The sequence below is a fragment of the Phasianus colchicus genome, chromosome 22, assembly GCF_987193195.1.
Source record: "Phasianus colchicus chromosome 22, bPhaCol1.hap1.1, whole genome shotgun sequence".
Classification (NCBI taxonomy): Eukaryota; Metazoa; Chordata; class Aves; order Galliformes; family Phasianidae; genus Phasianus; species Phasianus colchicus.
The window spans coordinates 951,535-978,073 of NC_143457.1; the positions used below are offsets into that span (position 1 = coordinate 951,535).

General features: G+C 52.6%; 2 protein-coding genes across 8 annotated transcripts in view; both read right to left on the reverse strand.

Moving 5' to 3' along the window:
• Positions 1-1,189: 1,189 nt before the first annotated feature.
• On the reverse strand, positions 1,190-25,264 carry USP48 (ubiquitin specific peptidase 48). 3 transcript variants are annotated; one of them, XM_031607950.2, is made up of 27 exons: positions 25,054-25,263; positions 24,458-24,578; positions 24,127-24,277; positions 22,889-23,016; positions 21,320-21,444; positions 20,911-21,019; positions 19,547-19,680; positions 19,237-19,319; positions 18,788-18,967; positions 16,590-16,715; positions 14,533-14,682; positions 12,219-12,419; positions 10,884-10,998; positions 10,619-10,749; positions 9,238-9,309; positions 7,750-7,874; positions 7,473-7,595; positions 6,808-6,869; positions 6,249-6,359; positions 5,501-5,628; positions 5,194-5,300; positions 3,824-3,928; positions 3,106-3,261; positions 2,762-2,887; positions 2,548-2,596; positions 2,247-2,273; positions 1,190-2,139 (listed from the first exon to the last, which is right to left on the reverse strand). In XM_031607950.2, the coding sequence occupies exons 1-27, from the start codon at positions 25,185-25,187 to the stop codon at positions 2,117-2,119; spliced, it is 3,102 nt and encodes a 1,033-aa protein (XP_031463810.1). In that variant the 5' UTR covers positions 25,188-25,263; the 3' UTR covers positions 1,190-2,116. The 3 variants fall into 3 exon arrangements, with proteins under 3 accessions (XP_031463810.1, XP_031463811.1, XP_089979073.1); XM_031607951.2 differs by lacking the exon at positions 3,824-3,928 and having other exon boundaries at positions 25,054-25,264; XM_090122947.1 differs by lacking the exon at positions 9,238-9,309.
• Positions 25,265-25,898: 634 nt separating this feature from the next.
• HSPG2 (heparan sulfate proteoglycan 2) overlaps positions 25,899-26,539 on the reverse strand; it is a 30,484-nt gene continuing 29,843 nt past the window's right edge. For all 5 annotated transcript variants that reach the window (XM_031607944.2, XM_031607947.2, XM_031607943.2 and 2 more), the window contains one exon: positions 25,899-26,373. In XM_031607944.2, the coding sequence (XP_031463804.2) occupies positions 26,210-26,373 (164 nt within the window). In that variant the 3' untranslated portion in view covers positions 25,899-26,209. The remainder of the gene's footprint in view (positions 26,374-26,539) is intronic.

The window sequence follows — 26,539 nt, forward strand, 5'->3', positions numbered from 1 at the left end:
CGGGGCGGCCCGCACGGGGGCGGCCGGCACCGGGAATGGTACCGGAACCGGGCACCGGCACCGGGCACCGCCATCCCGGACCCAGGGGCGGAGCAAACGCCTCCGTAACCGGCAGCGGACCCGCGGGGGGGAATGGGGATGGGCAGCGGGAAGCGGGACCCATTGGCCCCATCCCCTCCGCCCGGGCACTCAGCGTCCCCTCCATCCGTCCGTCCGTCCGTGTACGGAGTGCCACCGCGCTCCCCACCTTGAGCAGCCAGGCTACCCCCGTCCTCCCACCCTCGGTACCCACAGCGCTTCCACATTTATCCCCCCGTCCCTGGGGACAGAGTGAGTCCATTTGCCTGTCTGTCCATCTATCCATCCTTCCACCCCTGGTGTCCAGAATCCATCTGTGCCCATCCATCCTTCCTCCAATCCCTAAATGCCCAGAGTGAGTCCATCTATCCATCCGTCCTCCAATCTGTCCATTCTCCCATCCCTGGTGCCCAGACTGAGTCCATCTGTCTGCCCCTCTTTCCATCCTCCCATCCATTCATCTGTCCTCTCATCCCTGCTGTCCAGAGTGAGTCCATATATCCATCAGTCCATCCCTAGTGCCCAGAGTGAGTCTGTCTACCCATCCTCCCATCCACCCATTCTCCTACCCCTGGTGCCTGAGCGAGTCCACCTGTCTGTCCCACCACCCATTCAACTTCCCAACTCTGGTGTCCAGTGATTCTATCTGTCCATTTAATCTCCCATCCCTGGAGCCCAGAGTCCATTCATCCATCTGCCCCCACACCCTGGGTGTCCCCCAGGACCCACAGCATCCTCCAGAGCCACGACTGGGGCTGCAGAAGGGAGGCAGTGACTTGGGGAAGGGCTGGCACAAACTGCTGCACAGCAGGTGCTGGGGGCTGACACCAAGCTGCTGCCCCCAGGGAGCACTCCTAGGGCCCAGTGCCAGCACGGGAACACCGAGCGCTCAGCCCCACAGCTGCCCGGGCTGGAGGCACGCAGGGATGTGGGCAGTTCTGTCCTGCAGCACAAGCCAGCACTGCATCTGCTAGAGAAGGGCTGCCAAGCATCGCCTGGCCAAGGGCACGGGAGCACGTAGGCTGCACTCAAGGAAAGCAGTGGGTGCCAACAGGCAGGAAGGCTGCAGGCCCCAGGGAGAGCAGGGTGCCCAGAGCAGCGGCCACAAACCTCTGACAGAACGGGAAATGTCTAACTTTATTATGAAGATACCTCAACAGTGCCCCCCCCCCCCCTTTTTTTTCCCCCTCAAGTCTGGAAGTGGTACACTAGCTCCTGCTACAAACACGCAACTGGGGAGTGGGAGAGATCCTTTCTGGGAGCTGAAGATGTAAAAAAAAAAATAATTAGTGCATTCCTGAAAACAAGAACAGAGGGAAAACCTCTCACCAGGGACCCACGCAGCCCCAGTGGATCCAAAGCGAGGGGCAGAGGGCTCTTGGCAGTAAAGGACCAGAGAAAGATGTTATCAAAAGTCATTAAAACAGCCCACGTTTCTAAAAACACAGTTCACAGAGAGACCGTGAGGTTATTTGGAGCAGTCGCATCTGGAAGTGAAGCTGCAAAGGCGAGCGGTGCAGTGAGGGCAGCCCAGCCCTGGGAGCACAGGGCTCACACTGCAGGGAAATGGATGAAGACATTCCTCACAACGAACAATTTCTTTACTTTCATGCTGTACTGAAAGAGGAATAGTGGATCAAAGAGGGGATTATCTGGAAGCAGGTTATGCCTAAAGAGTTACCGGAGAACAGATCGAGATGGTTTTGATCTACTGCATCACAACTCCTTTTGGGACAGACGATGCCCCCGCCTCCCCTGCTGGAAACATCTGCCTGAACCTGGCACACGCTGCCTCTGCTGCTACACTTTCCAACCCTACTGTTGCTTTATTAAATATAAAATGGGGAACTTTCTCTTGAAGTCAGGATGTCCTTCAGTGCAATCTGCTTTGACATAAGGCATTTTGGGGGCAGTCATTTCAGAATGGGATTCTGCCTTCTGGAAGAGTCAAGAGTTCAGTCCCGTATCCACCTTCTCTCTAAATGCCCTACCATGTCAAATCCTCTTCTCTTCTGGTCTGCCAGTGCTTGTAAAGCCATCAGTGTCCGAGTAAGCCAGTCCCTGGGAGCAAGGAGACAGGAGACAACCACCCGACAGTTACAGCACTGGCGAGGCAGAGCTGAAGTCAGCGTGGGCTTCAGTAACGGGGGGGAGGGGAAGATTCTCACCTTTAAATCCTTCTTCAGGCATACAAACTGGAAATGGGAAGAGAGTGGCATCATGTTAGAAGTCTCCTGACAGTCACTTCTAAAAGGATCCTTTGTGTGAGCGCAGCGCGCTGCGGCACTCAGCTGTACCTCCAGCCGACAGCCACAGGAAAGCTTCAACATCTCAATTTTCCCCTCACGTTTCAACCCAAAGCCAACACAGCCCTGTGCAGCCACCATATTCCTGCCAGAAGCACGGCAGCAAGGCAGCCTCCCAGATCTCAGACCTCCCTCCCAAGCACACAGGGGTCCCCTCCCTCACCTTGCATCACATCGTCCATCGCTGCATAATCCGCAATTGGTTCATCAGCCTGGAAAGCAAAGCAGACAGGGTTAGCAAGCACTGGCAGAGCTGCATGGGGTCACACTCCTTAAGGAGGCTCTTCCTTCCCCAAAAAGCCGCAAGGGAAGAACTCAGCAAAGCACTTCAGCTCTCTGCTTTCCTTCCTCCCAGAGCTGCGCTGCTCCTGCCTTACCTTGAGCAGGATGACGGACTCGGGGATGACGCCCAGGCTGCCGAGCGTCGCCGTGTCGTCGCTCAGGATCTTCCCATTGATCGACAAGTTCTGGTCGAAGGGAGCAACTGAAAATGCATGCATGATCTGTGCCAACACAATGAGACACGCTGGTTTTGTGCGGAGGAAAAAACATACTGCTGAGCTACACAAAAAGACCGCGTGCAGCACACACACACATGCCTCCACCGCCACTGGGGATTCAAACTCTTCCCTCCATCTCCTCCCAGCTGCACTCTCCTGACTATTAATTTCATGGGTTTTTTATTCCAGAAGACACGTTTCTTGCAGCAAGACCGCCTTACCTGTATTTTCAGCTCTTTCAATGTCTGGTTAGCAGAAACGAGCAGTGCTTTCTCTCCTCTGACCTTCCGGTGCCGGGTGCTCCGCCGGATGCCCTGCTTTTGGTAGGAGATGTAGCTCTGGTGTGAAAGCTTCTGGCGCTTTGCACCGCCATTGCTCTGAAAGAAAGCCAGGCACGAGGAGCTCAGCCGTGGGCACTGCACTGCTCACAGCTCCCTCCCAGGCTGCAGCACTGCCCCAGGGGAACACCCGACCCATGCAATACCACCAGGAGTATAGGAGGACCAAAGAAACTTCAATTCCTGCTTCTAGCACCAGCACTGAGCTTATCCTGATGTTGCAATGATCCCTCCTCTGCACCATGGTGTCATCTGCACCATGATACAGCACGGCAGTGCCCTGGTGCCAGGAGGCACAGCCCCCAGTATCCCTTCATTTGGGACATATCATTAGAAATAAGAGGAGTCGGGGTGACCCAAGCATCAAGTGGGCAGGTCTCTGAGCAGAGGCTTCAACTTAGTTGGCTTTAAAACCAAAGAGTGCAGGCACAAAACCAGCCCCAGTAATGCAAATGGAGACAAAACGTGTGGTATGACCACCAGGATGGGACACTGCTTTCCCTTTGTCCCATAAGATGCAAACAGAGGAGAGCTGTTCCATCACACTGACTCAAAGAGGCTGGTGCAGAGTGGAGGAACCTCACAGTGTTTTGATCTCTACCTGGTTAAAATCTGGGTCTTGCTCCCCCTCTGGCTTGTTTTCCTCCCTTTCCTCTTCAGCTTCTGAGCTGCTCACGTTCAGCTCTGGAGCAGCATCCTTCATTACCTGAAGTCATAAAAATCATTCTCCGTAACTAACCCAGACTGTCACATCATGGCAAACAGCTTTCAAGACTTCAAGGATGCCACCTTGATCAAATGAACCGAGCTAGAGATACCCAGAGATCCGCTCCACGTGCTCAAGGAACACTGTCCCCCCAGCTGCACTGATCCACTGGGACCAGGCTTGGGAGAAGATGCAGCTCTGGAGCTGCTCTGTTGGACTGCAGCTGCTGGCAGACAAGCAAACCCCACTGTGGGGACATCCTGCTTCCTGCAGTCCAGACCTCTCCAGGCAAAGGGAACGTCTCTGGGGGCCTGCACTGATTTCTTTCCCATTAGCTGGCTGCTCCTCCACTCAACTAAGTGTATTACAAAAGCCCTAACCCAGAGAAAGGAGTATTATCTGTAAATTATACACTTATCCATGCCTGCAGCAGCCCGACAAGAGGCACTCACCGCTGTTATTTATGGGTCTGCAGTTTGTAAGTAAACGAAATCTAAATAATTGACACCAACGTACAGAACGCAACACCCTGTTCGTTTGCCTGCGGCTCTGCTGGGTGCTCGCATAGCCACGCTCTGCTTGCAGTCTGCAGGGAACCCAGCTGTGGTCTGCACCCCAGCTGTCCAACAGCTCCCTTCCCCATCCACGTCTTTGCAGTTCAAGATCGCAACTCCCAGCTGTCCAGCAGCAACTGCAGCATCCCCAAGGCCCTCTGGATTCCAGCAGTGCTGCCCTATGCTGACTGCTGACTGCACAGGGCCGTGGCTTCCCACTGGGAAACACTCCCTGACTGTAAGGCAGAGCTGGCAGGAGGGGAGCAGTGGTTCCAAACACTGTTGTGGGCACAGCCCTACCAACGAGGGATCAGCATGCCAGCTTTCGCCCCCTCTTGCCAGCCCCAGCTGCTGGGTGAAGAATAGCAGCCTGTTCTCACAGCCCTGTCCAGCACCACGACAAAAAGCCCTCCTCCATACTGGAGCCAAGCACTGTGCAGGAATTCAGCCCCTAGGCAGGCTGCAAAGCCACAGCCGTGGCTCCAGACCATGCTCTGTGCTCTGCTCTGACAGCTTAGTTGCAGATCTCCGGGTTCCACCTCGTGCCCCAGAACAGGGCTGGGAGGGAGAAAGAAGTCAGCAGAAGCCTGTGAGCTGCCTTGCCCTGCCTGCAGACAACCGCTCGTCTGGCCATATGGGTTCACAGCTGGGGCAGCTTCTGAACAATGAAATGGTGCTGGGATGAGGGAGAACCAAAGGAGTGATCCGTACCTTTTTATTATCCACCACTTTATGGATGTAGATGGTTGCTTGGGTGTACTCACGCAAGTCCCGCTGCTGTTGGCATAACAGCCCTTCTCTGCATTCTGGACAGAGTTCTGGGGAGGCACAAAGGAAAAGGCATTTAATTGCTTCAGTTCCTTGGAGACACCAAGCACTGCACCTGCCCGGCGCCGCTCCTCGCTAACCCACAGCACCAGAGGTGCCTGCCAAGCTCAGCAGGATCTGCAGGGATCTGCCCAAGCAGAGCCAGGTCCCGCAGCACCAAGGAGCAACGCAGCAGGGAAAGCTCACTCACGGGGCTCAGAGCTGTACAGTGCACTCTCGGGCTCCCCGGCAGCTCGCGTGCGGGTGATTTTGACGACGTGATCCACCACAAAGAGTTTTTGAATCCTCTCCCACTCGCTGGGCCATATTAGAGCTATACTGTGCAAAGAAACGAGAACGTGCTTTATAACATGGGAACGCCGAGCTGAGAAAAGCCTCCCCTCTTCCTTCCAGTCTGCTAATGCAAGAGGAGCAGCAGAACCCATCTGTAGCCCCAGCTACACAAGGGCCAGCGTGCCCAAGGTAACGGAGGCACAGCAGTGTGTCCTTAGTGACGCTGCTGAGCTCCAGCCATGCCCAGTGCATGGCCAGAGGGAGGAGGAGAGAAGTGGAAGATCTGCTGCTGTTAGTTCTGCCTCGCTGCAGAAGCAAGGCTGTGGAGCATTAACTCCAGCCCAGCACCCAGCGCTCCGGGGGCAAGTCTCAGGGAAAGCAAAGCTTCAGCAGCTAGATGTTGCTATGCCCCAGTCAGGCTCTGGGTAGGCTATTGTTAGGAACTAGCCAAGCTTAAGTAAGCTTTTTTTTTCCTGAGCCAGCATCCTTGGACAATTTGGATCTCGCCCTGCATGGAAATTTATACTAAGGTACACCTGAGGAAGCGGCTGCATTCCCTTTGTTTGGGGGGAGCGTGTGCTCCTGTGTCGCCACAGCTCAGTGAACTTTGGGAAGCTCCCCGAGGCTCGCAGGGCAAGGCAGAGGTGAGAAGAGAAGGAACTCACAGCTTGGAGTCTTCTTTGGTCATGGAAGCATAGGTGAACATGAGGCCCCCGTGGGGGCAGAGCAGAGCACTGTTCCCCAATGAGGAAACGGGGCTGCACCGCGTCGGCCTCCTGCTCGGGCAAAGGGAAATGGGGGAGGTTATGGCACGGAGAGCAAGAAAGCACAAGTCTGCAGGCAGCAAGAAAAGGAAATCACAGGTGGGTATGTGCGGATGGTATTCCAAGGGGGAATGTGACACTGCCACAGATATGGAATCAGAGCTGTGCTCCTGTCCCGCACAGCCCGCACCACACGCAGCCCACGGCAACGGTGACCTCTGCCTGGGATACAGCTCCAGGCAGATGAAAAAACTAATCAGGTTACTATCTAATCTGACCATCTGGTTAAGGCATGGTAAACAAGGAAATTCGGATTCTTGCAGTGTATTACAATTGCTATGAGAGCAGGGTCCAAGTCCTTCTAAATCAGCTTCCTTCTTTCCACGCATGCAGCTCTGGGCAACACTGACTCAAAGCCCCAAAACCAAACAGAAAGTACCAAAGAGCACAGCCCAGTTACCTGACAAATTTCCTCCATTCTTCTACGAAGAACTGTGAAACAATATACAGCTCGTCTGTCTCCTGGAAGGGAAAAAAAAAACCCACAACCTTCTGTTAATTAACCCAACAATAGAGAGGCAATGACTGTTCAGCTTTTTCTGCAGCACTCATTCTCTTTGAGACCTCAGCATTTTTACCATGACAACTCCATCCAAGCGTGCTGGGAAAGCCAAGTAAAATAATTTGAGATCAAGTACTGAGCACTTACATTACTAATCTTGTGTTTATTACAAAGTTAATTTAGCTTCAGATCCAATTACCTCTAATTCATAGCAGGAAATGGCCATTTCCCCAGAGCAGCACTCTGGCACTGGGGTTCCTTTGGCTGAGTACCACTCCTTGGACTGGAGGGCAGTGAGGCAGATCCCTCTGTGTACCCCTGAGCATGGGGTGAGACCACCCCACCTGCCCCCACTTTCTGAACGCTATCAGTAGGGCTGTGCTGCATCAGTACTTCCAGGGATGGACGTAACCATTGAGAAATGCCATCCCTGCTTATCCGACTCCAGGCCAGTGACAGCTGCACTGGCACACGAGGACTCCTGTGTACCAAAGGCAGGGCTCAGTGCCGGAGCAGCTCACAAGGGATACTGCTTCCACCCAAAACCTCCCCCTGACCCCCACCTGCGGCCAGTTGCCCAGACAAGGCCGGCATTTGTCGTGGAACAAGTTCTGGAGGGATGTCTTCTGCTCACTGGCCATCATCTTGTGCAGTGCTTCGTTTTCTTCTCCTTCGCGCTCCAAAATCTGCACAAAACAGGTTGGTGCTTCAGTTCCTAGCAGCTATTCAAAGGTGACATTGTTTTTCCCCACTGCACTGGAGAACGTCAAAGAGGAAACCAAAAACATGGCCATGTATTTACAGCCAGCAGAGGGGCAGTGTTGTTTGCTATTCAGATACCTTGCATTGGGAACAGCACTCTTTGTTATTTGGGAACTCGGGGGCCTTTGGGAAATATTGCTTGAGCTTCTTCCAGGCTTCCTTCGATACCACCCTCCTCTCGTTCTCGGATATGCACAGGTCACCTGTAGGAAGACAGGCAGGAGAAGGGCTTTGCCCTGCCACGCTCAGCGACCAAACCAGATTGAGGAGATTAGTGGGTATCAGCGTAGGGGAAGGCAATCGTGTCAGCAAAAAGAGCCCAACTAATACACAAAGTCACCTTCAACTTCTTTATCGTTTCTCTGCTCTGACAGCCAAAAAACCAAAGACCTGAATTCACATTTAGGTATCAGAGCCTCAAGCAGTGGATAAATACAGGGGGGAGGGGGGAGGGAGGCTGGGAGGGGAGATGCCTGGAGAAGCAATGGGGGCACCGGGCTGCTGCTCTCTGACCATGGCTGTTGAGCTGTGATGTCAGGGTGACTGTTCTGCAGGCTGCAGACAAGCCCATGCTCTGTGGAACAGGAGCTGAGCACTTCCTGCACTCTCAGCAAACTAAATCACTGCTACGTATCCTCAACTGCCCCATGCACCACACAACCAGCAATTAATTAAGGCCCAATTACCCAAACTAAACCTCAGCCCATAAGCTGCAGAGGAACGTCTGAAGCACGGGGAGGGCTGTTCTCTATGAGGAGCCAAAGGTTACCTCCAGCAGGTGAAACACAACCTGCCAGATATAGCCCAAAACGTCAGATCAACGGGCAGCTGAGCAGCATAACACTGCCACAGCCCTATCAGCCTGCTTCCATGCTGCATGCCTGCATTAAGTGCTCCTGTTTGCCAGCAGCAGCTTTGTTGCACTGGGAACTATGCTCTCTGAAAAGCAGGTAACACCATGACAAAGTGTTTAAACGCCATTACCTTACAGCCTTGATGAGCCCTAATGACAGGAGTGTGCTGCTCATTCATGGACACCTACCAACAGGAGCCTCCAGCAGAACACAGGCAGGTTGGGCAAGCAGTGAGATCCAAACACTGGTGTAGCCAACCAAGGAAAGCACCAAGCAGAACAGCCAACATCAGGTCACAGCCTGACGTAAGCAGACACCGAAGCACAGCAGGTGGGGGAATCAATATGCCCCAGTGCCCCGGCTGCAAACAGAAACAGCAGAGTTTCTGCAGTTGTGGGGTAAGTGCTCCCGGGTTAGCTTCTGATACAGGGAGAATGATCTGATGCTGCCTACTTTCTCTAGCATCTCTCCCTGCTCTGAGAGTAATGCTGCAGCCCCATGCAGCACCCACGTTCCTCTCCAGGGGGCTGGGCTGGGCTCGTGCCCTTTGCACCACTTGCTCCATGTTTTTAAATGTCAGGAAACATGTGAAAATGAGAATAAAAACGTGCTTCTGTGGTAACTGCTCATGCTGGTTCCAGGCTAGGAGGTTAACATCTGGAGCAGTGGGCAACAACAGAAGTGTTCTGCTCCGTCCCCCGCAGAAACTTACCATGTGGGCAAACAATGTCTTCATTAAAATTTAACTCTTCTTCCTCCTCTCTCTTCTCCTCATTTGCTTCATCTAATTAAAAAAAATAAATAAATAAAAAGATTGCGCCATTTCTCTCTGAAAGAGAGGGGAAACCTTTGGGGGAAGGAGCCTGGTTTCCCTTCATCAGAGCTCTCAGCCCAGGGGAAACCTGGGAAGTGTTATTCTGTTATTCTCCAACACATGGGCCTGTGTGCCTGCAGGCCAGGCTGCGTGGCAGTAGGAGTGCTTTGAAGTGCGTGGAGCACAAGAGCATCCTTTGTGAGATGACAAAGGGTGCATTTGTTCCAGCTGTGGCACCGCAGGGCTTCAGGGCTTTGCTGCTCAGAGCTAACCTGAACCTCTAGGTAAGAGCAGAGCATCACAGCATGGTCTGCTCTGCTCCATCATGTATATCTGCTCTGATATACAGCATGAGCATTGCTACACTGGAGTTCAGAACTGCTCTGCAGACAGAAGCACAGGCCATCAAGATGGAGTAATAGAAAAAACAGCAACGTAACAGTTTGCAGCAATGTGACTAGGGAGCAAGCTGGCTTGTAAGCAGTTACAGCACACTTCTGGGAAGTGCAGCCTGCTCTGAGATCAAGGTGACCCCACAGAATGGCACATGGGACGGCCCCTCAGCTGCTGACATGAGGAAGAGAAGTGCCCTTTTCTTAGTGGATGCCAACAGCCCCAGCAGCAGCCTACAGATAGCATCACTGCAGTATCTGATGTTCTCAGAGCCTTCCAGCCTGAGATCAATGCAATTAGCTGATCATCTACACTTCCATTCAAATGAGCTCCTTGCCCTCAGTTATGAAAGGAAAAAAGCTCAAAAGGAATCCGATTTCTAAGGGTTTAGAGAACAGAAGGCAAATAAAAATCCCCACACGTCGTCACAAACATATGATACAGGGATAGAAGAGAATCCAACTCATGATATTTTTTTTCTAAACTGTGTTTTGCCAGTGCTGCTCCACCAGCTGTGCTGTTTCATCCATAGGCCTTTGCAGTAAACATCCCCAAGATAATTTTCATGTTTCTTCCTCCTCCTGCACGCTCTCATTCAGATAAAAGTAGATGAAAAGATCATGTGTCTGGGGCGGTAATCGTACACAGCTCTGTAAAGCTACTTATTACCTCATCTTCTTCTCTGGGTACGAAGATCACCCGGCAGTTTTGAAGCTCATCAAATAAAAAGCTCCTGAAATTAAGGCTATGTGATATCAAACCACCCAAAGTGCCTTCCCTCCCTGCTCATAAAAGAGTAGTAAAACAACACACGCCAGAACACCTGACGTGTCTTTTGTTAGCAGGATCAGTCAGAGCTGGTGGAGCTCTACGGCAGCAGAACTACCTTTGTTTGGTGCATTTCCATTCAGCTTCCCATTGCTGTGCTCTGCGTCTTCGTCTTGCTCATTTAATTGCTCCAGAGCCAACTGACGCCAGCTCCGCAAGGACGCCTTTCCAACCCAAAACCCGTCACTCCTGCAGGGAGACAGCAGCATCAGCAATGCAAATCACAGCCCAAATGGTAAAAGCTTGGGAAAAAGCTATTTGGACATTGGTTAGCATGGCTAAAAACATCTCTGACGACGTCAGAAGCACCAGGACTCACATACCCCTTGACTGTTATCTTCAGCAAGTTGGTGACGGTTTTGTAGTCTTCGTTTAGCTGGTTTTTCAGACGCAGGATTCGACACCTTTCTACCACACAGTCCTTGCAAAGTGCTTTGACTGGGATGGGGGAGAAAAAGAAACACTGTTACACTCCAGCACAGGCAGCTGAGCATCTAGCTGGTTTGAGAGCTCAGAGATGTGGAAGGCATGCACACTCATGCATCACAACCTGAGATGTGGCAAGTAAGCAGGGGAACTGCCATGGTACAACTCCTCTGCTGAGATGCTGTCTGTTCCACCAGCTTGCTGGTACCAGAATGCAGAAAGCTGTGAGGGAGCTTGCACTGACACGTGGATGCAGGAGTCAGAAGGTGGGGGGCTGAGGTATGCACCTCAAAGGCTGTGTCACTGCTCTTCTGTGGCACAAAGGCGTTGTGCAGACACCTCCAAGGTGCCACTCATGGGATGAGAGGGCTCCCTGCCACCCAGCTCAAGGAACTCCTGCAAGCAGCCAGCTAACAGCCCAGAAAAGCTCCAAACCTCCTGCAGTGCTGCGCAGAACCAGGAGCAGGTGTGGCCCTGCATATGGGCTTACACCTTGGGATGGGAGTGGGTCACACTCAGATCCTTCCCTCTCCGACATCCTCAGTGAAGAAAATGCAGGTGATTTTCCAGTTGACTGAGAATGGCTGCCCTGTTTTCACAAGGTCTGCCTGCATCATGGGATGTTCTTCCCTATAAGTGCCTAGCAGGAGCCAAGCTAATTTGGTCTCAGTGGGAGCTATTGAGCTCCTTTACAAAAGGAACCAAGCCTGGAGCTCGGTTCAGAGACGCCCAGGGACTGCAGAGCCAGCCCTGCTCACAAATCACATGCATGGCAGATGTGTACAGCAGCAGCATGTTCACTGATAGGTGTGTGCTCCCAGCAAATGAGGCAGCCCAGGACTGGCTGGGGTGGGTGGGGGGGAGGGGACAGATTTTCTTATTAGGCTTTAAAAAACATTTTGAAGAGTCTGGGGGGTTACACATGCAAGTTGTGCTATTTCACAGAATTCACTTTGTTGCTTTCTCAGGAATTACTCTGTGCACAGCGCTCCCTAAGCAGAGCAGGATTCAGGGCTGAAACCAGCCCTGCAATCAGACTAACAGTATTTATTTGGATGCTAATGTAATTGAGTGATTGAAAAAAAAAAAAAAAAACAACCACCCAAAGCACTTGGAAATAGCAGCACAGAAATAAAGTCATGGTAATAAAAGATGGCCCAGCAAGGCACCGGGCCCAGAATAAGGCTTGAGCACATGCTCAGCACAGCAGGAGGGGAACCTGCACGCCTCACCGTTCAGCCTGGGTCCCCCGCCGTATCTCCTGTAGAAGAAGTCAGCCACGTACTCAGATATCCTCTTCATTATGCATATCTTGTCGGGATGCAGCTTCCCGTGCGAGCACAGGCAGGCTGTGTTGTCTATGGGCTTGGGAGGGGTGGACTCATCCAGCCACTTCTGCAGCCATTCCAAAGAGATGAAGTCGTACGGGGAACCTGGGAGAGAAAAACAAGGAGAGAAACAAGCCCATGCGTGTCAGCCACCACGCCACGCAGCAGATGGCATTTTATAATTACTCTGATATTCAATGGTACTTTCAGAAATGAACAGCCCATGGCAGTTGGTTGCACCTCTGTGGTACAAGTTGGCAAACACGTGATGCAGCGCCCTGCCCAGCCCTCTGGGCTGCTCCCACCACTCTGGCCCAGGGAGACAGAGGAGATTTACAGTGCAAACGGTAACTTGGTCAATTTTTTTTTAATCCAAACATGATTTCTTTTTGTTCTTCAAGCAGAGCAGCAGGCTTCTCCTGCCTGCTCAAGGGGAAGCACAGAGCTAGGGTTCAGGTCAGTGGTGGGTCAGGTTGGTACAAGCTGTGAGATGGCTTTGTATGACATCCCTGCACCTCCACCCCGAGACCCATAGTGATGCACACCCACAGAACACATATGTTACACTGAGAGAAAAAGTGGTGCATTGTGAAGCTGCTTGCTGGGGTTACGCACGCACGGCCAAGCGGCTCATCTCAGTGCTTCCGCCCCTTTCAAATTAACACACATCCATCATTTCACATCAAGAAGCAACAGAAAAGCTCCAGCAAAATATTCAGCCCTCAAACTTGCACTGGGGCTTTGCGAGGCCTGGCGTCAAACCCTCTCCCCCACAGGATCCAGCAGCAGTGTTTCCATCTTACGCAATGCTGCCGAGCTGCACAGCCGTGACCTCTGGAGAATTGCAGCACTGTCAGAAAGGCTTTGCTAGTTAGGGATGAAAGCCGCCTCCCCCAGGAAGGACGGGCTTTTCTTTTATTTTTCCTGAGGCAGGCTTTACAAAGCTGGCAGAAAATGTGTCTGCACAGCTGCAGGGAAAAGCAGAGCTCCTGAGGGACGGGGCCTGCAGCAGCTCTGAGCAGCACTGCCCCACTCAGGCTGTGACAGCAGCGAAGGCAGTGCTGTCCCCAGGGCAGCACCTTAAAGCAGGAGCAGAGGAGCTGAGATTTATTCCTTTATCACGGTAGGAATGTCAAGAGCGAGCTATTCTGTTGCTGCTGAAGGGGATAAAAACGCACCAGGGCTGTGCTTGTTGCTCCTTTCTAATGGTGACTCATGGCATATTCATACCTCCATCACGACCATCCACCGCAGCTTTGATTTATAGGTGACATTTTAACACTCCTCAGCCTTGCAGCTGAGCTGTGACACCCCCTGGTTCGTGAGTTTTGCTCCCGTGTTCCCAACCTGGGCTCACGGACCAAGCAGACACACATACAGGGGAGAGGTTTAAGTCCTCAGCCAAAGGCTGCTGCTCAGCTCCTTAAATCTTGTTGCTGGTTCTGAGCATGGAGCAAGCTAAAAGCCAGAAACAATGCAAACAGGCCACGCGAACATCTGGAAGTCTTTAATTCCAGTTGCTGGGAGATTCTAGGAGATGCAGAGTGGAGTGAATCTCCCCACGCTGGGCAGACAGCGAGCTCCCGTACGCTTGCTTTGAAAAAGACGGGAGAGAAAGGCAGCAGGGGATAAGGATCCTGGTGCTCTGACATGCTAAGGTAACAAGATGCAGGGAGCAGGAGTAAAGGATTAACCTCAGTCACTCATCAGACAGGCTATGAAGCTCAGGAATGCAGCTTCGAAGCCTCAGCAATGATAAATCAAATCATTTCCTCTGGAGGCCAAGCATTCCTGTACCCTGCTACCTGCAGGTTAATTTAGACCAACAGCACTGCAGCTTGACGTGAGTTGGCAATTGGAGACTGGGCAGTTATTCTGCCTCGATGCCACTGAACTCTTAACGAGACAAGCTGCTCACCAGGCAGAAGCAAGCAGTCACAATGCATGGAAGAACACAGGAGACTGACAGGAATGGAGCAAGAAGGGAATTAGTGATGCCGAAGGCCATTAGAACAAGCAAAAAGGGAAAAAAATAGGTTAAGGCAGATAAGCAAGTGAAGGGAAGCAAATCCTAAGCATGCACACAGCAACAACAGGCAGTGATTGCCTTCCTTGCCCAGAGGGCCGCAGCCACAGGGCCGAGCTGCAGGTTAGTTACACAACATCACTAATCTAAGCAAAGGGCTACTAGAAAAGACTACCACAATGTCTTACAGACCAGCTTCAGCAGGTAACCTTTGGTAGAGCTCCTTCACCTCTTCGTGCTTGATTTTGCCCCTGGCCACACTCTGTTTGCGCATCTCAGCCATTTCGTTGCACCACTCCTCAAACTTGCAGTTGTCACGCTCCACCAGCTCCTGCAGGAAAGCTGTGGGGAAAGGGAAAAAGAAAAAGCCCTGTCACCTTGGGGAGAAATGCAGCAATTGTCACTGGCCCCACAGTCAGTTATTAGGGACAACAACTAAGTCCAAGAATTCCCCCCCATGGCTACCGACGTATCAGGTTGTTCTGGAAGGGAAACGCACAGACACTGCTCTTTCCAATACTTATGGCAGTAGATGATTAACTGCTGCTGTCCTGCAGGATACAAGGCACCCAAGGGAATCACTAAATGAGGGCCATGCAGGGAAGCAATGCTTGCTATGTTGCAGAAACCCTCTGCTTGCTGAGCAGCCAATGCCGAGCGCTGGCGGCTGTGTGAAGTGCAGAGGCTGTGAACGCTGTGGCAGGACAGACCGGCCCCAGCACTGCCCTGCCTGCTGCCCAGCAGCTCCTCCTGCTGCCAAAGAGCTGCTGCTCTCTGGGCAGAAATGAGGGCTCCTCATCCCACAGGTGCACCTGCAAGCCCCGTGCAGCCCTGTGCTGCAAACAAGGGCACAAAGCCCTGATGAGACTAGAGATATGCAGGGCAGATCCTCACCTTGCTGCAGAGTTGGAGGTAATGGGAACTTTTGCTGTCACCAATGGAAAAAAAAAGCTTGGAGTGGAGAAAAATAAAGCACTTCCCTTGCAATGCTGGTCTGGCGGAGGGGTACCATGTGGCTTATCTGAAGACTTTTCCTATTTAGATGTAGTTTGAAGAGCTAAAATATTTCAGAAAGGTAAATGCCTGTGCAGCCAGAGAGCACAGCACCCACCAAGGGAAAACACACAGCACTATGGAGCAGCAGCCAGACCCGCCTGCCCTCAGGTCAGCAATGGAGAACCAAGCTGCACTTCTCTGCTGTGCTGGAAGAGCTGTTTTTAACGGCATAAAAGCAACATGCCTCGAATTTGCAGTTGCATGAAGCCTCTCCAAAACCACCAGGCTTGACGGCTGCCCTTTGCTCTGTGTACCTGGCACGCCTCCATGTGAAACAAAGGCAACCACAGGGCTGCTCAGGAATTCAGAGCTGGGTGGGGAAGTTTTGCCGAGTATTGTTTTGGGCAGAGGGGTGGGAGGGAAGGGAGTCTAAGAGAGCTCAGCAAAGAGACTGAAAGGCTGGTAAGAGGCACAAGCCAGCATTGAGCTGCAAGGCCTGGAGGGTGGGCTTTGAGGTTGAAATGGTGGGGGGGAGGAGGGCTGAAAAGCTTTGATGCTGTGAGATCAGGGGAGTCCTGGAGGGTTGGAGAAAGCCGTACAGCTCACCCCCACCACCAGCCCCCACCCCTGCATTCGATGACAAGGAATGCTGACACACAGCTCGGTTCTGAGGGGAAGCAACACCTCCATCGGCCCTGCTCCACAGAAAAGGGAGGAGAAGCACACCTGCAGCCTCACCAGCACCAGGGGCCTAATTAACACCTCAGATCAAGTAGCACACAAACACTGAGCATCATTAAATCCACAGGGCAAACCTACAGGGATTTCTGCCACCCCCAGTAATTCTAAAGCAAGATACGAACGTGCTCACACAGAGCTCTTGCTGAAGGCTCACAGCCTCTTGTTTTTATGCCACTTTTATGTTTTAAGCACTTGCAGAAGATACCAGCACTATTCCCCTCCATCACAGCACATGCCCCGCTGACAGTCAACCCGAGTGGGACATCACCTCCTCCTCACCCCCTGTCAGAAGGACCCCACAGGACAAGGTTCCCCAGTAGGCCCAGAGGTGCCATTGTCAGGTTTACATGATCCAAATGCTGGGGAAGTCCAAAGATTTTGCTGCATGTGATCCACGCTGAGACAGCAATGCACTGTACAGCACCAGACAGCAAAAGGTCCTTTGAGCACAGCCCTGAGCACGGATGTGCTCCAGAAGAAGAGGTGAAGAGGCAAGGAGTGCTCTCCCTTACCTGGTACTTCCACTGTCAGTGACTTCTCCCGGGTCTGCAGCCTGTACACCAGCATGTAAGCATTGCGTGAGCAGTGTGTCCCTTTCCCACATTTAGGTTTACGGGTCTGAGATTTCGAAGGCTCTGCTGTGGGACACAGAAGCAGAACATAGTGAACACACAAGCTTGCTCACGGGCTCCCCTTTAACAGGCCAAGCTGGCCACCTGGCTGGGCAATGCTCCTGCAGGCCTGGCATCAGCCCAAACTTTAGCCCAAAGCAAGCCCAACTCCTTCCAGCATTCCTGGAGGCAGGACAGTTAAAGGGACTAAATGAGGGCCCTGCTGTAAACCACCCTCCACCAAAGAGGCTTTCTTCTCTCCTCAGCCTGGCCCTGCCAAGCCAAAAGCAGCTCTTGCAGAAACATTCCTCCTCTGCCTCATGTTGTTAGTGCTGGTGTCCTGACACCAAAGAACAGGGTCACATCCTCAGGGAAGAGAGCTACTCGCGGACGTAAAAACAACACAGGGACAGTTCTGCTGGGCAGCTCTGGTGAAGCGAACAGCCGTGGAAATTCTCATCTCAGAGCAGCTGTCGTATGATGCAAGCTCGTGTTGCAAGAGCAACTGCTTCCAGACTGCCAGGCAAGGACAGCAAACTTGTCTACAGCTGCAGAGTCAAAATTCATTTTGTGTGTTAATGCAAAAACAAACATACTAAAAAATCCCAACCGTCTGTAGGTCAAACTATAAACTAAATATTTAAATAGTTTTTAGGAAGTGTTGTTTTGTTTCTCTCCCAAATCCTGGAGAAAAATTACATGCATCTTCTACCACACCAACCAGGGGACTTCCAAGATGACCTTCATTTTGCATTTTTTCCAAATATGTTGAGTTGTTCCCATCAGTAAGGCCTGGCCTCAGGACTCTCCCTACAACAGACCTCTGCTTTGCATTGCCAATCTCTTCCTGATGCTGCATGCATTGTAATGAAGACAGCAACTCTCAAATTCCAGTTTTGCTTGGAGTAGGCAAATAAAATCAGCACTTTCCTATTTTGCTTAACATTTGGTCAGTATGTTAAGGCTTTGAGCCTGAAGAAGCTTCCAGACATGCTTTACTTCCACCTAAGCAGCCCTGCGCTTCAGTAAGAACACTTTCTTGCAGCTAAGTACAACCCCTTAGAGGGTCAAGGCTACAGCAGTCCATCTGCATCTTGTTCTGCTCCTCTGGGTAATTTGTGAGGTTAAAGAAAAAAGGCTGAGAACATTTTATTTCCTCTCAGGGCTCATTTTCCTCCCTTACACCACTAGATGTCTAGCCAACTTCACGACTGGGGTTGAGAGCACACAGCAGTCAAACATTAACAGGATGACAAAGCTGCTCTGGTGGCAACCTGCACTGATACACACTGTGATGAAATGCAAGAAGGTGTTTACTAGCAAGAGATTGAAAATAAAGTGGCATCATGCAGATGTTGCATGGGAGGCAAGAGGAGAGGCAGGCTAGCATCCCACAGCTGTACTCAAGCTTTGAACACAAATCTAAGAGCATGTTTTCATTAAGCTGTTGTTTAAGGATGTTTTTTAAAAAAAAAAGGCAGTGTCTCATCAAGTCCAATGATTGGTGCTGGCAATGCAGCAAAACAGAAGCACCCAGGAGTGTTTTGGGAATGGGTTACTGGCACTGTAAGAGGACACCAGCAGGAGGCGAGGTGACAGCAGCACAACAGAAGGAAAAGAAAGAAGCACAAACTGAAAAAGGCTATCTTGGACTTTTTGGATTGAGATTGGTATGAACTCTCTGCTGCCTCCTAATAGAGCCAAAGATTAAAACAACGCAGCGGAAATGAAAACAGTGCATTAAGGAAACTGAAAATCATGCCGTTATCTGCTCCTGAGCCTCCTTCTGCACGCTGGCCAAGAAAGCAGCTGCTCCACCCCGATAGCAGCACAGCTTATCAGCGTGTTATCTGCCATGTGGCAGCAAGACAAATGCTAGAGGAAAGGGAATGATCACGAGGCACGCGTAAACACTTGCATGGGGCTGCAATGCAGAATATCTGGCAGCAATTAACAGAATTGCCATTTCACACCTTACTCCTAAGATGCGACAGCATGTGTAGGAGCACTTTTGTTTTTAAGAGCATCAGGGCGTTCACGTATTCAGCCTCCGTGAAAAGAGTTATTTTAAAAGGGCACTCACAACTTAAAGGTTTTACCTAGATCTTCCTCAATCCCCAGCTGCAGTTTCTTCCCCTCCATCTTCTCAATGTCTTCGTCATTGAATTTGTACCATTCTCCTGTCTGTGGGTCCTTCACATGGGCGATGTAGTGCCCTGAGTACGCACTCACACCTCGGTGTATGAGAACAGCACTCAGTTCGTACACATAGACACCATCTGGAAGGGAAACAGTGGTTATTTTGCTCCTGCTTTCTTCCCCAGCACTTCTGCTTTCTGCAGGGTAGCATGCAAAGGCTGCACCTAGCTGCCCAAGCCCTCTCCACATTACTAGTTAGAACTCCTGCAACCTGCCCAGCTAGGCACAGACAGCTGCTGCTCAGGCTTCCAACAGCTCTGGACAAGTTCCCCAACCATAAGCAGATTCAAACAAGACCTCCTCACGTTTGTTGAGAGGTAATTGCCAATTACTACAGCGTGCTACTCACTTTTTTGTTCCATAAAAGGTTCCATGTCAAGCAGCTCAGAGAAGCCAATGTAGGTGTTCAGCTTTTTCTTATGGCCAGTTTGTCTGTGCGAAGGCAAATGGCCAAGCTTCAGTTCAGGGGACAGCAATAACACATCTCACAGTAACTTCCCTCGAAGCCCACTGAGCATCCAAAGAGAAGCTCATGCACGCACTCAATCCTCAACATCTCAAACCAACGCAGAAAGAGCAGAGCAGATGGCTTTCCAAAGGGCTTCCAAGCACCCAAGGCACTCCTGCTTTTACAGCACGCGCTCCAGAGAGAGGCTTACCTGTCAAACACGAAACGCATCAGCTGCAGGTTGAGTGTGCATGGAAGACTTAGCAGCCTGATCTTCCTTGTGGCATTCTGCTTACTCTGACAAGTTTCGCAAAAATAACGATTGTCCCCTTCTAATTTTTCTTCCTGACCAGGGGAGGGGGGCAGAAAGAAAGATCTTGAGAACAGGTTACCCCTGCAGTCAGCCCCTCCACCCAAGCCACCCACAGGAGACTGGAAAGCACTGAAGTTATTTTAACCATTTAAGTCTCCACCCAGCTGCCTTCCAAAATAATCTACAGGTTGGAAATTTGCAATCCTCTGGGCTAATAAGGGCACTTTACAGCACAGCAATAGCAGACTGTTGTCACTTTAAATGTCAGCCCAGACCTCAGGCTGCTTACAAGGCTTCCAGGTTTGCTCTCCACTTGAGCAAAGTGCATCAGGTTGGTTTAATACCACTAGGGCTAAGGAGAAAGAAAACAAAGGAACTGCCCTCTTAGGAGATCACGCAGACCAAGTTAATGTACAGCCACATTTTACCCTGGAAATCACAGTCCTCTGGGGCCAGCAAAACACACAGGGAAAGGGGAGTCTGTGCCTGGGCAGCGCATAGCAGGATTGGGCCAAATAACTCCAAATACAACCATTTCATTTGGAGGAGGACCACACAGATGGAAGCTCCCCATGTCAGGGCAGCAGCACTGCTGTCTGCATGCAGCTGTCCCTTCATGTGCACACACAGCACTGTTGTTTTTCCCAGCACACCTTCCAGGAGCAGAGCAACCAGTTAATCAGGGCAGTGTCACACTGCAGGTTAGCTCTGCACCCACACCTCCAGCCTTTACCAGGGCAGCAACTCCAGATTCCAGCAGATTTTCAAGTCAAAAAAGAGCACTTGTAGCTGTTCCCTCAGCTATTCTGGGGCCTTGCTAGTATTTTTTGAGAGCATGTTTCAGAGCAGGGAATGCCTCCTGTTGCTATGCAGATGAGCGCAGATATAGAAAACACAAAAAGCAGCCATTCTCCCAGCACTATCCATAACAAAACATGCAGGCACTTTTGGTCAGGCTTTAGGGGCTTTTTCCCAGCTTTCCTGGGAAGGCATTATGACTAAACACAGCTTCCAAGTGCTTTTTAAAGCTGTTACATGCGCATGTGCAGCAATCCTGCCCAGAGCTACTCCTCCCTCCCTGTCTGGAGTGCATGACTGGGTCCTCTTTTCTAGGTTCACAGAAAAACGTTTCCTTTTGTATTCATCTCCCCGAAGCACCTCAACTCCAGCAGCCCATACCGACCTCAGAGGCTGTTGGTTGATGGAGGGAATGGAAACACCTTGCTGAAAACAGCACAGCTCACAAATCAACCAGCCCATACCTTGAGAAACTCTGTTATGCAGTCTGTCAGCTGCTTGTGCCCTTGGATGTTTAACTCCAGCTCATAAAACTTAGACACGAGTTTGGATTCCCTGCCGCACTGGTTGCAGCTAGAATAACAAAAGAAACACAAATGCATGAGACAAGTTCACCAGCTGGTGAGTTGCAACTCCCCAGTCACCAGTATGTACCTATGTAACAGCTAGTGTGGTACATCACAACTCTGCAGGACAGTGTGTGCAGGATAACAGCACCTACCAGGAAAACATGGAGCACCTGCTTACAACTCCAGAAGCCTCCTACACAGCATTTCAGCAGCTTACCTGCCTGCTCCAGCTATCAGAAGGGAAATTTCCCCTCATATTCTTCTCACATATTTAAATATTTCTTCCCAAAGACTACATACTTACACTGTGACATAGGCGTACTCCCCACAGAACTGCTTCTGAACAATGTTTCGAACGTCTGGATTTTTTTGTTTGGATAAAGTATCTTCCAGCAGTGACATGAACAGCTTAGAAAATTCCTGGGCATCCTGGAACAGAAAGCCAAGGCTTTTAACAATACACTGCGGCACAAAGCGCAATCACTGCTAATTTACTGCAAATTACACAGAGCCCTACACACAGCCTGCACCGAGACTTCAGCGTGCCCTGAATAGAAAGAGACTGGTTGGGAGAACTAAAGAAAAGAGGAATTTGCCTAAGAGGAGCACAAGGCCCCCAGCGTGAGAGCACAGCAGGAACGAGGCTGGCTCTGGGCCAGCAGCTCAGGGTGGCTTTGACTTCTGCCCCGCTGCTCGCAGGATTCTGGATGGAAAACAGCGGCTCGTTAACCGCGTCAATCCCTTCGTGCTCCACCTGGCGTGCAGACATCAGCTCCTGCTGCCCAGCCGTGGAGACACAGCGTGCTGCTCTGCCCTGCTAGATCACAGCAGCTCTGAAGAGGACACAGGAGCATCTTGCAGAGCACTAATCATCCCCTGCCCCAGCGTGGCTAGGTGGGAATCAATCTCTCCAGCCTGCCATTCTGCAGAGCTTTCTATCTTGTTAACGCTCATTACTCAAAGCCTCAGCACACAATACAAGCTGTCTGCACCGAGCAACACGGGGGGAAAATAAAATTGAGAAGCTGCACTGTGGCTTTGCTCCCTTCCTCCTGCAAGGCCCAGGAGTTGCTCCACGCACCTCAGGGCAGTCCTTCCCACACAGCACTCTGCCTTCTGTGCTGCCTCTCCCCTCCTTGCTTCCACTGCCCTCCTCTGCTTTCTCCTCCAGAAAACAAGCTGGCTTTAACCTCGCTTGCCCGCCTACCCAGCCCTCAGCTCTCCTCTCAGTGCTGTGCCTGCTGCAGTCCCACAGCTCCTCTCTCTGGTTCCTACCATTGTCACAACGGCATGTGACATTTGGCCAGCCTTTAACCTCACCGGTCACTAACGACCACTTCCTTCCCAAGGATGAGGAGCGACCTTCCCCTCTTTCATCCTCCACAGGCATCGTATGCCCACACTCTGGCTCCTATTTCAGCTGTCCTCCCTTACTGCTCATTTTCAAGCTCTATCCTTCTCTTCAGCCCTCTTCAGCATCCAAAGCAGCCCCATGCTGCGCTCACCTCTCCCAAAAGCAAGTTCTCTGCTTACAGACTCATACAGGACCTCAGCCAGCTCTCATCCCACAGGGACCTCAGCCTCCCCAAGGAGTTCTACAGCACAAAGCCCTTCCCAGTGCCTCTCGCTCTGGGAAACACCGTCCTGGCTCACTCCTCAGCAAGTTCAGTGCTTCTGGAGCAGGTGCTAACGGTGCCAGTCCCACTGCTCCTCCTGCACCCACCCCAAGGTGAGCCTGGAGCACTTCTCCCTTTGTGTTTGTACAAATGAGGCTGAGCAGCAGATCCCAGCTCAGAGATCGCTCAAATAACACCTAAAAGGGCAGTTTCATGCTTCCTTAGAGAAAGTAATTACAGGCAAGACTCAAGCCTACCTGCTGCTGGCCTGTATCCAAGCCAAGCGCTTTGACAAACCCAGAGGGATCGATGTATCGCCTTTTGCTGTTCTGTAGCAAGGCAAACAAGTACTGAAGATGCTCACAAATGGTCTGAGGCTCATAGTCTATTAAAAAAAAGACAAACTGTACAAGTTAACTGTACAAAAAACAACTAAAAATCACACTTCAGTAGAGCTGTTTTAAACCATCATGAGATCTGATGTGGTTAACATCAGTGATGACAGCTAACTGTCCTGGTTTCAGCAGGGACAGAGTTCATCTTCTCCACAGTGTTTGGTACAATGCTTTGTTTAGAAGAAAAACAATGCTGATAACATCCCAATGTTTTAGCTGTTGCTGAGCAGTGCTGCACAGAGCCAAGGACGTTTCAGCTTTCCAGCTGCTCCTCCTGCCCTGCTAGCCAGGGGGCTGGAGAGCACAAGGTGCTAGGAGGGACAGAACCAGGAGAGCTGACCTAAAGCAGCCAAAGGGATATTCCATGACAAACGGCATCATGTGAAACCAGAAAACTGAGGCTGGAGTGGCAGCCACTGCTCTGGGCACCAGTCAGCAGGTGATAAGTACCTACCTTGTGCACTGCTTGTTTTATAAATACTCATTAAAATATCATCACAGTCATTTCCCTCTTCCTTTTCTGCTTTACCTCCACCCGCAAGCTCTACTTTTTTCCTCCAGCTCACTGGGAGAAGAGGCAGCAAGCAAAGAGATTGGAGCTGAGCTGCTGCTGGATGCCCATACAGCACCAAGCCCCAGCACAGGCCAAACATCTCGCAGTGCCCAATGTGAGCTGTCAGAAAACAGCTTGAGCCAAACAGCAAGATGCTGTTCACTAAGTACCACAAAAACGGGGCGGCTCGGAGCACACCTCCAGCACAGCACCATGCAGAAGGTGCAGCACCACAGCCCCTCACACCCAGCACCTAAATCCTCACCATCCATAGCACTGGTGACAGCCTTCTGACTAGAAACCCCAAGAGTGTTTTCAATCAAATCAGATCACTGTGATTTGAGAAATGATAAAGATGGTTTAGCTTGATTTGCTCCTAAAAGCTGAGTGAAGGACTTGAAGAGTCACACAGAGATGGATCCAATAGTTGTAGCATGTACACCATAAACATACTCTCAAAGACTACATCACCAGGTTTTAGAAGAAAACGAGGAAGACCTCTTCACTCACAGCAAAAAAAAGCCTGCTGTGATAAGTTTCCACTGACCTCTGTCTTTGGGGATGCTCTCTCCAACTGCGCGCTCGTTGCTGGAACATAAGTAGAGGGCTTGCCGGAGCTCCAGATTAAGAAACCACATCTGCAAGAAAGTGTTCACGTAGCAGGTGGCGCCCAGGTTCGTTAAGCCCACAAATGCATTCTGGTGTGAGAAAGAAAGCAACAGTTATCATCTGCCACTGCCGAGAAGCAAGTAGAAATGCAGCAGTTGTGGTGGGAGCAGCGGAGGCACCGGAGGCACCGTGCGTCCCACTAACAGCTGGAACAGGTGTGACACAGAGGTACCCCCCCGCCTCGTCCTGGGGCAGGATGCAGGCTGCACCTTCTTGCGACGCTCGCAGTTGGGATCATCGATGTTGTGGAAGCTGTTCTCATCGATCTCGCCCAGCCAGACGTGCTCCCCGATGCCCACCAGGCAGTTGGGGTTCCCCCGGCAGTTCCTCCTGCAGGACCAGCACCAGGGAGGACCATCCATCACCCGTGGAAAGGACAGAACCCCTCGTTTGCAGGGGACTGGGGACAACATGGGGGACTGGCAGCATCCCACACCTCCCCAAAACACAGGGCTGGGAGAGAACTGGGAAAGCCCACAGGGGGAGGATGGAAAGGGAGCCCCAGGGGTGTGCTGAGAGCCGGAGGGAGCGGGAGGGGCCGGGAGGGGTGCGGGCCCCCACCAGCCCAGGGCCGCGTATTCGGGGACAGATAGGAAGAGGGACCCCCAGCTCCGGGGATAACGCGGGAAAGCGCTCCGGGGAGGGCGGGGGGCAACGGAGGGAGCTGTGGAGAGCCACGGCCCTGAAGGTCCAGGAGCGGCGGAGAGCCGCTGCCACACGGCCCCGGGGGGAGGAGAGCGGGGACCGCGGGGGGGGGAAGGAAGCGAGGCCCGGGGCCGGGAGCTCGGGCCGGACCCGCCCGTACCGGCAGGCGCCGCGCTGGCAGGGCTCCAGCCCGACGCGGTAGGCCGCCTCGATGTGCTCCTGCGTCACCGCCTCGGGCGGCACCGTCTCGGTCCAGCGCCAGGCCGCCTTCTCCAACTGCAGCCGCGGCGCCATCGCCGCCCCCGGCCCGACCCGGCCCCTCCCGCCGCCGTCAGGACCGGTGACGCCACGCGCGCGACACGGTAACGCCCGGCGTGGCGCGAGTTGATGACGTCACATCCCGCGCGACGGGATGGGCGGGGCCCGCTTCCGGCGGAGCCCGCTGCCGGCCGCCATTACGCGGCCCCGCGGCCGTCCTGCGCCGTTCGGCTCGGGCCGCTTTGATCTTCGTGGCCAGCAGCTCCGCCCCGCGCCGCCTCACGCGTCGCCCTCAGAGCCCTGCAGCCACTTCCGAACCTCCTCGGGCCCCGTGCTCAACTTCCTCCGGACCCAGTCCCCCCGCAGCCCTGTATCCGTACCCGTCACACGTTCACGTCCGCGTCCGGACTCCGGAGATGCTCCATCCCACCCCTCCAGACCCCCGCGCTCCCACATCCACCTGTCCCGGGTCCCCATGGCTGCACTCACGATCCCCCCACATCAATCCCGCGGATCCATACGTCCCCCCTCCGTGAGCATCTGCTCCAGGCTCCCCACGTATTCAATCCCGTGCCCACACCCCCCTGTGCCCCCTTAGCAGCCCCACGCCTCCACGCCCCACCAAAGCACCAGCTTCCCCCCCTCCTCCCCCACACAGACCCCAGTTCCACCTGAAGCCCTGTGCCCCCCGTTCTTCCTGGATTTCAGATGACGGCCCCAAGTGCAGACCCACACACGGCCCCCACACTCGTTCTCTCTCCTTTAATGGGTGTCCCAGCACAGGGGGGCTGGGGGGGCCCGCTGCCCCCGCCAACACCCACGATTGTCCCTTGCGCCCCCCACCCAGGTGCCACCCCAGGAGGCACCCGAGCGGCCCGGCCGCCCCAGCATGGCTTGGGTCGGGAGTGGGGAGGGGGGGTGTAAACATTCTTGTGGGGTCCCGGCCCCCCCGGAGCCATCCCAGGGCAGCAAAGCACCGTTTTCTTGTGGCGTTTTGGAAAAATAATAATAAACCCGACAAAAGTCGTCCCCCAAGCTGTGTGGGGGTAAGAGGGGGGCTAGGAGGGGCATGGGGCGATGGCAGAGCCCCCCACCGCACCATGCCGCAGGTCAATGGGGTGCCGAGGGGTCCCTGCAGGTGCCAGCACCAGGCCCCGCACACATCCCGACATGCCGGTGAGGAACTTGCCGGCTGTGAGGCTGCGGGGGTCTGGGGCACCGCCTGCAGGAGGGGGGGAACACGTGAGTGTCGGAACGTGGGGATGCAGCACCCCACAGTCCTCACACAGGTCTGCTTCCCATGTCCTGTCCCCTGTTGCATTCCAGCACCATATGTCCCCTTTAGATGTCCCCTCTCTTGTCCCACATCATGTCTCATCATACGTCCC

What these genes read in the sequence shown, in the direction of transcription:
- USP48 (XM_031607950.2), bottom strand. Translation starts at nt 25,187, where the DNA reads ATGGCGCCGCGGCTGCAGTTGGAGAAGGCGGCCTGGCGCTGGACCGAG. An exon ending in AGTGCTGTTCCCAATGCAAG is followed by an intron (nt 7,596 to 7,749) that starts GTATCTGAATAG and finishes TGTTTTGTGCAG; the next exon opens with ATTTTGGAGCGCGAAGGAGA. An exon ending in GTCTGGGCAACTGGCCGCAG is followed by an intron (nt 6,870 to 7,472) that starts GTGGGGGTCAGG and finishes TTTCCCTTCCAG; the next exon opens with GAGACAGACGAGCTGTATAT.